The 9,952-nt window shown below is 38.5% G+C and overlaps 1 protein-coding gene across 30 annotated transcripts in view; it reads right to left on the bottom strand.

The window, feature by feature from the left end:
* Positions 1-9,952, bottom strand: part of slmapa (sarcolemma associated protein a) — a 269,091-nt gene continuing 259,139 nt past the window's right edge. For 28 of the 30 annotated variants that reach the window (XM_072582347.1, XM_072582354.1, XM_072582351.1 and 25 more), the window contains one exon: positions 1-1,824. In XM_072582347.1, the coding sequence (XP_072438448.1) occupies positions 1,732-1,824 (93 nt within the window). In that variant the 3' untranslated portion in view covers positions 1-1,731. Of the gene's footprint in view, positions 1,825-2,603; positions 2,697-7,001; positions 7,116-9,952 lie in introns of all 30 variants that reach the window. The other 2 variants (XM_072582350.1, XM_072582348.1) reach the window with 2 other exon arrangements.

Here is a 9,952-nt window from a genome sequence, read left to right as displayed (position 1 = left end):
TAGAGAGAGCAAACTTTATTTTATTAAATCATGCACATCACGTATGTTAGTGCAAATACTTTAATTTGTAGTCCAGAAATTCTACTGTACTTTCAACCTTTTTTACAAAATAGATTTAAAACAATTATTTTACTTTAAAAAATTTATTTCTGTAATTCAGCATATCAGAACAATATTTGCAAACAACCTATGTACAGGAGGTACCGAGGACCATTAGCATGTGTGTGTAGCTGGGGTGGAATATCATAGCTTATTGGCCATTCAAACAAATGCTCAGGTTGACAGACTTTTGAACAGATTGTTTTCACATAAACAAGTGTTTCTTTTCCCCACAACCTTGTGTTTAAACAAATAAAATTCCCGAATGAATGGGACATCTAACAAAACCCAACATTCACCCTCAACACATTTTAAGATAACCTATGTAGCAGATTTCTCAATACATTCTTGAAGATCTATTTCTATTCTCAAGAATATTTTAAAACAGCTGTAATTTTAAAGTGTTTTTTTTCAAAATTTGACTACGGAATCTTGTACCAATATATGCAATTATACAGTACAACTTCAACATATCATGCTGTGGTTGAAAATGTATAAATTGAATTATTTTTAAAATAAGGCAATACCCAACTCATTTGGCTAAAAAGGTGACATGAAAAAATTAAGGTGACGATCCATTTTTTCCTCTAACTCACTTTGAAACAAAGTGCTTGCTGGTATGACTCCTATAATGAGCATGACAGCTGTCTGAAAGACAGATGAAGGACTGTCCTGGGAATGTAGTGATTAAGGCAGTAGCATTAGACTGCTTTATGGTTGCAGATTTGAGTCCCAGTCATAGTCTACATTGTAAGCAAATGCTGTGCATCAGAGATATTTCAGTCAGCCTCTTATATCGGTATCCCCATCACTAGGGAAAACATATAAACATTTAGTCTTTTTATAACCAATTGATGCACAGTTTCCACCAACTGATATACAGAGAAGTGTGAATTTGATGCTATTTTAGGGATTTATGGTCCACTTACCTTTGCAGGTGAAACACTAATTGAGATGGATGGCCATAAAAAGTCAGCAAAAGGAAGAAACAATTAAAATGCATCTACTATGTATGCAAGGTTACTGCTGTTTCTTCAATGAAATGTACACTGAGATTTTAAAAAATGTTGGGAGAAGTTAAAATCCAGTGAAATTCAGGTGTAGTCTCTCAACCGTGCAATAGCATTACACTTACGTTTTAAATGAGACTGCTATTTAAATGGCCTATCACCTCTTGTATGTGGATCAAACAGACAGCAGCTGAACCATTTGTTTCCATTAGCATTAGTTTTCTGGCATAAGTGCATCAGTTGGTGGAATTGCATCACTATTATTAAAAGATACAGTAGAACTCAGAAGTGAAACTAAATTAACTTCGATGCTTTTAATATTTTGGTACCAAGAAGCCTAGTTTAGGCCACCATATTTCTTTACATAATTCCAAAGTACTGATTTATTTTAAAAAAGGAAAAATGCAAACCAAACATTATCTAGAGTAGAATCCAGTCACAAATTTTTATTCCCTCTATATACAATTACATTTTATACAGTTCAAGCAAAACTCCTACTGTCGTACTCTGAAACAGCCATGTTTTTGTTAGAGGTAAAAAGGAAACCTGTAGTTCCCTGTAGTAAAAGAAAGCCAATGTCAAAGGGGAGGACATTCGGTAGTTTGAGACACTTCTCGCAGTTTTATGGCGAGGCCCTATTCAATGCTGGGTATAACACTACCACCGTCACAGCAACCAGCACGGCCATCACTGGCATCCACTTGAACAATCCACCCTGAAAAATTTCATTGAAGAGGCATGTTGACAGTTTATGAGCTATTGTTTTCTGATTATACAAACAAGCAGTTTGGGGCAAAATAAATTTTAAGTACAGAATAACCACTGTGCAGTAGTACTACACTTTAATATTACCTCGCTACAAATCTCTGATCACACATTAAGACCAAATGAGAACTGTGCTTTATGCTGGGCAAATCTCCAGTATTTTCAAACAATGAAGAATTGATAATGTATTCATGATTACTTAATTGTACTAATATAACTTTTCAAAAGTTCAAAAACATTATTTAGGATAATTACTATCTGCTGCAGAAAATAAGCTTTTTTCTTCCACTATCTTGTAAATTAAATATAATTAAATGTGATTGCATCACCTGAATATGCATTACAAGCGTTAAACTGAAATAAAGAAGCTCATATCACAAAGTACTTAATTAAATGTTACCCCAATCTGCTGTACTATTATGACATTTAAGCATGAATACTACAAAATTATTTTGTGTTAAGTAATAATAAGCATGCTAGACTGGCATGACTGTGAGGGTGCAGCAAAACAGCAAAATAGGTACTGAAGCAGTATTTATTTTACAAAGAAAATTCAGCACAGAAGCAAAGAAAAAATACAGATGTGCTCCAAAACATAGTTAATATTGGTAGTAGAAAACTCTGCAACATACATTAGCAAATTAAAATGCATTAAGACTGTCCATGCATTTTGTGAAGAAGGAATACAAGTAGCAGAGGAACACACAGACATAAATTGTAGCTGTGTACCTTCATCTACCATAGGTGATCGGACCACCAGAACAGGAAAGCCAGGATTAGGGCGACGCCTAGAGCAGGGATGGGTTGTAATATAGTGGAAGGCTGAAGGAGGTAAGGGATATTCACAGTCACTGTGTGCAAAGCACCAGAATGCACAGTGGAGATTTTCAGGGAATATATTGGTGGGATATAAATGTACGTGTGCCCAAGTTTAGTACGGTGGAAAAATAATAGCTTTAAAATAGATCTCAACTTGTTTGCAAAGCGTTGTCTTGCAAAATATTTTACACATTTCCCTACAGACTAGGCCCAGGCTAGCCATCTTACTAACAGAAAAGAAAATGTAATTTCTTGAAAAATATGATACTTACTACCTGGCTGAGCACATCTTCTGACAAGTACTTTTAAGTATTATAATTAGGGAAATACATGAAAAAGGATATGCATGTTGGATAATTCTGCAATAACTTATACTAATTCTTCAAATACTTTATTATCTTACAGATCATGGTTCTAAATATTATTTGGTGGTGGCCTAATTGTTTAAATGCCATGAAAAAGGTGAAGGCAAGTTATCCTAACTGATTCTCTTTGTAATTGTATGATTGTGCTTTACATAAAACTGACTACTTCAAAAATACTTCATTGACTACAAAGCATTTTGAGAAATAAAAGCATAAAGAAAGCAATTTAACTGTCTGCAGATTGCTAGAAACCCCAATCAGATAACAATGATACAATTAGAGCCTGTTTAAAGATTAATAACTTTGCATATCTCTTTTAGAAAAGGTTATAATTCAACACAGAAGTAGGCTACTTGCTGTCTGTGTTATTTTGAAGAAGGTAAATATAGTTCTTGTGGTTAAACAGATTGGGGATAGGCTATCAGCCACAATCATGATGAACTGTGGAGCAGGGTCACGGGGTCAAATGGATTTTGGCTGCTCTTATCTTCAATGTTGTTATATATATCTGCCAATACAAATTTTTATATGCCCTTTACAAATCATAACATCTCTGGCCCAGTTTTGTTTTATTCATTAATGGGTGTCCTTGGTTGGGACAGCATTTATTGTCCATCGTTATCTGCCCTCGTAAAGGTGAGATTGAGTTGCCTTGTTGGACTGGTGTAGTCCATGTGCTATAGGTAGACCCGCAAAACCATAGGGAAGGGAATTTGGATTTCCTGGATTTTGACTCAGTGACACTGAATTAATAGATACATTTCCAATTTAGAATGATGAATGGCTTGTGAACTTGTAGGTGAAATTGTTCTCATGTATCTGCTGCTCTTGTATTCCTAGATGATTGTAATCATGGGTTTGTAATTACTGTCTAAGCACTCTTGGTGCATTTTTGCAGTGCATCTCGTAGATGTTATGCACTACTGTAACTGAGTGTTGGTGGTGGAGGATGTGAATGTTTGTGGATGCAGTACCACTCATGTAGATTGATTGTCTTGGGCTGTGTCATGCTTCTTTTGTGTTGTCAGAACTGCACTCATCCATCACACTCCTAACTTGTGCTTTGTAGATGGAGGACAGGTCTTTTGGGGGGAGATGCTCAGGAGGTGAATTATTTGCTGCAGAAGTCTTAGCCTCTGACCTGGTCATGTAGGTACAGGACTTGCATTGACAGTTAGCTCAATTTTTGGTCAATGGTAACCCCAGGATGCTGATAGTTGGGGTATCAATGTTGGTAATGCTATTGAATATCAAGAGACTATAGTTAAATTCTCTCTTACCGAGACAGTTATTTCCTGGCATTTATGTGCCATGAATATCACTTGTATGTCAGCACAACCCTGGATATTATTCAGGGTTTGCTGCATTTGGATATGGACTACTTCAGGACCTGAAGATTGCAATTGTGCAATCTTGTGTGACCATTCCCACCTTTGGCCTTATGATGGAGGTAAGGTCATTGATGAAGCAGATAGTTGGACTGAGGATACTATACTGAGGAACTCCTGCAGAGTGGTTTCTGAGCTGAGATGACTGATCACCAACAACCACAATCATCTTCCTTTGTGCCTGGAACAACTCTAACCAGTGGCAATATTTTCCTGATTCCCACTGACGCCATAGTCAGTAAAGGGCAGTCACTCCTACCACACCTCACATCACGTCACCATCAACTGTTTTGTGCATGTTTGAGCTAAGCCTGTAATGAGATCCAGAACTGAGTAGCCCTTGTGGAACGCAAAGTGAGTGACAGTGACCAGGTTATTGCTAAGCAAGTGCTACCTGATAATACTGTTGATGATGCCTCCGATCATTTTACTTCTGAATGCAATTAGACTGATGGGGTGGCATTGGTTGGGTTGGGTTTGTCCTGCTTTGCACGTACAGCGCCTACATAGGCAGTTTTCCACATTGTTGGATAGATGCCATTGTTGTAACTGTAGTGGGGTGGCTTTATGTGGATGACATGGGAGAAGCCAAATAGCTCTAAAACCTAGCAAAACCAGGAAGGAGCACAATGAGGTACTACTGAAATGTAATGGCAGTAACTCACCAAGGTTCCACTGACAACACATCATCCAATCCCATGATCACTACTACCTAAAAAGTCAAGGGCAGCAGGTTCATGAGAATACTGCAACCTGAAAGTTCCCTTCCAAGCCATACTCCATTCTGATTTGAAACTATATTGTCACTCCTTCAATATTGCTAGGTTAAAATTCTGGAATTCACATCCTAATGTCACCTTGGGTGAACCTGCATCCCAAAGATTGCAACAGTTTAAGAATATGGTCCATCATCATCTTCTCAAGGGTGACAAGGGATAGGAAATAAATACCTATTAATGGGTGACACCCATGTCCCATGAATGAATAAAAATAGTCAAGTGTGGATCCATTTTGGTCCTAGGAGTTAGCCAAATTGATAGCTTCGTTCAGGAGGATATCTAGTGTCACGACACTGCAGCCAAACCTTCAGGGAAAGTCTCAGTGATCAGGAGTTGGGAGGTGGTGGATGGGGAAATTAGGTCAGAGAGTAGCTGGGGCAGAGCGTAAGTAGAGAATACAAGGTGAGGGGATGTCGTGGGGACAACTGTTCATGTGTAGGTAAGATAAGAGAAGAGAGTCCATACTCAGCAGTGGAAAGCTGAAGCTGTTCTTGAGTGGCTGGGGGAGCACTTAGTTCACTTGCAAGCAAGAAATACTGGAAGAAGCACTGTTTCTTTAGCTGACAATTTACATTCCTCTCTCACTGGGAAACCCTTGCAATAATAAATGAAGCTCCCAACTGGACTAATGTGTCTCAGCTCTCTGCAGTAAGATGTAGATACCACAACGTCTACTAATGTAAAAATGACAATGGACATGGACACACTGTGTTGGTTTTGTGATTCACTTATTTAACTGGTTAACTCTCATCTCCAGTGTTGTTGTGGCATTATTGAGAGGTTTTTAATGACTTCATCTCAATTTCACCAACAATTATCACTTTGCAGCAGAAAATATCTCATTCTACTTAACTGCTATGTAAGGATTTCATTTCCAAAACTTCCTGCAATTTATCTTTAATTTAAGACTTGTCATTTACCCGTTTAAATCAAGTAACTCTGTTTAACTTATCATAATCTATCACAATTTTAAAGATGTGCACTGGATTAACCTTTACCATTCTCAGAACAACTGCAAGGCCAGAACTTTTCAACTGTCTTCACAACTAACATCTTATCTCTGATTAATACCTTATCTCCAGTAATAACACTGCAGATTCACATGGTGCCTTGCCATACCTCCTTTGTTGGGTGCCCCAAGTGCTTTACAGCTTTGTGTTTAGTGTCAGCCTTAATATGTCAGAAGGTAGAGTGCTTAAGTCAAATCCAGATGCTTGAATGCATAATCTAAATTGAAAATTGAGATGAGCACAGAAGGAGTACCACACTGTAACAGGTGCAGTGCATCATATGAATCCATAAAGCATGCATGAGAGGAGACTGGTGAAGTCAGTATGAAGCAGTTCAAGATACAAGTAGCGAATCTGGTATGAAGCAGAATGAGAGGAGAACAGTAAACCAAGTGTGAAGCAGTGCCTGAAAGCAGATTCTAGACCTGAAACATTAACTCTGATTTCTCTTCACAGATGCTGCCAGACCTACTGAGATTTTCCAGCAAGTGCAGTTCTTTCAGTTTTTCATTCTGTATAAAGCAGTGTGAGAATGAAGCAGTGAACTCCGTATGAGCACAGAGCAGGGAATCCAGTATTAAGCAGTGCGAGAAAGGAGCAGTGAACTCAGTACAAAACAATGTGAGAGGAAAGCAGTGAACTCAGTATAAAGTAGTATGAGAAAGGAGCAGTGAATCCAATATAAAGCAGTGTGAGAGGACAGCAGTGAATTAGTATAAAGCAGTGCAATGGGAGATCAGTGAACCTGGTACAAAGCAGTACAAACCCGATATGAAGCAGTGGTGAGAGGAGACCAGTGAACTCAGCATGAAGCAGTGTGAAAAAGGAGCAGTGAACCCAGTACAAAGTAGTGCAAAACAGTGGTGAACCTGTTTGGAAGCTGTGGGGGAAGAAAGCAGTGAATTCACTATAAAACAGAGCAAAAGGTGAGCACTGAATCTAGTTTGAAGCAATATGAGTAAAGCAGCACATGAGAAGAGGGTTGAACCTGGCATAAAGCTGCATGAGAATGAGGTGATTAAGGGAAAAGGAGAGGAAGGGAAAGAACTGCTTTGCTGCTTCTGCTTTTTCTAACTTGTTCTGCCTCTAGATATTGGTTCTCACTTGGCTACAGGTGAAGAAGCTAGTTCTTGGGCAAGTATCTGGTAAGTCATTAAGGTTTATTCAATTCTGACGTTTCAGCATAGTATAGCAACCATTATTAAGGTTAGTAAAGTATATAAAAACATACTTGATTCAATTATAAATTTTTGTACTTAATTCATTGGAACACGTTAAACATGGCAAAATGGGCAATATATTACAACTGCACCATGTGGGAGTTTTCTAAATGCCAGTTTTAATCAAAGTAAACATGTCTGCAGTATACTTTTCAAGTTTGAGCAGACTTGGCTCAGAGTTTGAGCTGCAGACTTATCTATAGATATTGTAACAGATCAGGAAGGACGAAATATATCGGAATTCTTTGTACCAGGATGGAATCACATCTCTTAGGACTTAGTCACCTGATTTCATCAGTGTTCAGGCACAGGAGAGTGTGGCTGTAAGTGAAACAGGTAGGGGACCCAGAGGAAACTATGAAATGGTCTAACATTCTCTTTCAGCTTGTATGAATGAGAGTGAAGGCTGCAGCATGGATGAGCAAACTGGCTACTGCACCATGGTACAAGAAGCCATTCAAGTTGGGGAGCAAAATGGAATGTATGATAGTTGGAGAAGTGAGGGGAAGTGACACTGTTTGCTCTAACTAAGAGCATGAGTCCAGATGGTTGCATTACCTGCATATTCCAGGTTCAGGATATTTCTCAGGGCTGGAGAGGAACTTACACAGGAAGGGGTGTGCCCAGTTTGTTGTGGTCTATGTAGATACCAATGACACAGTAGAACATAGGAGTAGATGCTTGCTATCAAATTAAGCAGCAGACCTTCAAGGTTATAATTTCTGGATTATAACCTGAGCCACATGCAAATTGGAATAGAGAATATACGGTTAGGGAGATAAGTAAGTGATTCAAGGACTGATGTAGGAATGGGTTCCAGCGCAAAGGGGCAGTGGCACCAATACTACAGAAAGTAGCACCTGAACTGATGGGATGGCCTCCACCTGAACCACGTTTCTAATCTGTATTTCATTCTTCACAAGTTATGTCAGGTTATAGGTACCGCCATCATTCTACTCAGCAGTTGGCCCTCCCGGTTTATCAGGAGTGTGTAGCCCAAGATTATCAGAATTTGCTTTTCTCCAGTATAATTTCAAAGATATTTTTCAGATTTTACTGTGAAAAAGCAAAAAGATATGTAGGAACTTAATCAAGAGTGGTAGAAGTGTAGGTAAGCCAGTTGAATATAGCAGCACTTCAACAGGAAATCCCAGTTGTTTATTTCCTAATGCTTTCAAGCCCAATTATGACTCCTTGATTTAAGCTTTTAGTAAAATCAAAGGCATAAAAGTTGTATTTCAACACTAATTTGGTTAGTGTATTACTTTGGCATGAAAAGGCTAATAAATTTGATTTAGATATAAGTATAATATACAGCAAAATTTCTTTTAACCAGCATCTTTTGAATTGACTCTCAATAAACAGGCAAAAATTATATATCTGAAATACCGGAAGTTCACTGTATTATCGCAATCTCTGCGACATCAAGTAGTCAACTGAGGATGTGAGTGGGAAGGCTGTCTGCTGGTAAGTTTATTTTAGGCATTGTGAATGATTATGATGTGATAGGCATCACAGAGACATAGTTGCAGGGGGTTCAGGACTGACAGTTAAACATCCAAGGATTTACAACTTATCGAAAAGACAGGGAGGTGGGCAGAGGGGGCAGGGTTGCCTTGTTAGTTAAGAATGAAATTAAATTTATAGCACTGAATGACATAGGGTCAGATGTGGAGCCTGTGTGGGTGGAGTTGAATGACAAAGGCAAAAAAAAATAAAGGTAGTTATGTCCAGACCTCCCAGCAGTGGTCAGGATCAGGGGTGCAAGATGTATCAGGAAATAGATAGGGCATGTCAGAAAGGCAAGGTCACAGTGATCATGGGAGACTTAAATATGCAAATGGTCTGGGTGAACAAATGTTGTTGGTGGATCCAAAGAAAGGGAATTCATGAAATGCTTACAGGATGGCTTTTTGGAACAGCTTGTGATGGAGCCCACAAGGGAGCAGGCTATTCTGCACTTAGTGCTATGTAATGAGTCAGACTTTATAAAAAAATCTTAAAGGGAACACTTAAGAGGCAGCGATCATGATATGGTAGAGTTCAGTCTGCAGCTTGAAAAAGAGAAGGCAAAATCGGATGAAATGGTGTTAGTTAAATAAAGGTAATTACAGGGGTATGAGAGAGGAACTGACGAAAATTGACTGGAAGCAGAGCCTAATGGGGAAGACAGTAGAGCAACAATGGCAGGAGTTTCTGGGTGTAATTGAGGACACAATACAGAGGTTCATTCCAAAGAAAAGAAAGATTATCCGGGGGGAAGGGGGAATTAGACAGCCATGGCTGTCAAAGGAAGTCAGGAAATATATCATAGAAAAAGAGAGAGCCTATAAATTGGCCAAGAGCACTAGGAAATCAGAAGATTGGGAATACTACAAAACAAACAGAGGATAACAAAGAGAGAAAGAAGGAAGGAGAGGATCAAATATGAAGGTAAGCTAGCCAGTAATATTAGAAATGATAGTAAAAGTTTCTTTCAATACATAAGAAACAAACA

This window comes from Chiloscyllium punctatum, chromosome 12 (genome assembly GCF_047496795.1).
Source record: "Chiloscyllium punctatum isolate Juve2018m chromosome 12, sChiPun1.3, whole genome shotgun sequence".
In the NCBI taxonomy this organism is placed as follows: Eukaryota; Metazoa; Chordata; class Chondrichthyes; order Orectolobiformes; family Hemiscylliidae; genus Chiloscyllium; species Chiloscyllium punctatum.
Note: the sequence above shows the minus strand (reverse complement) of the source record. Positions and strands in the feature narration are given on the sequence as shown.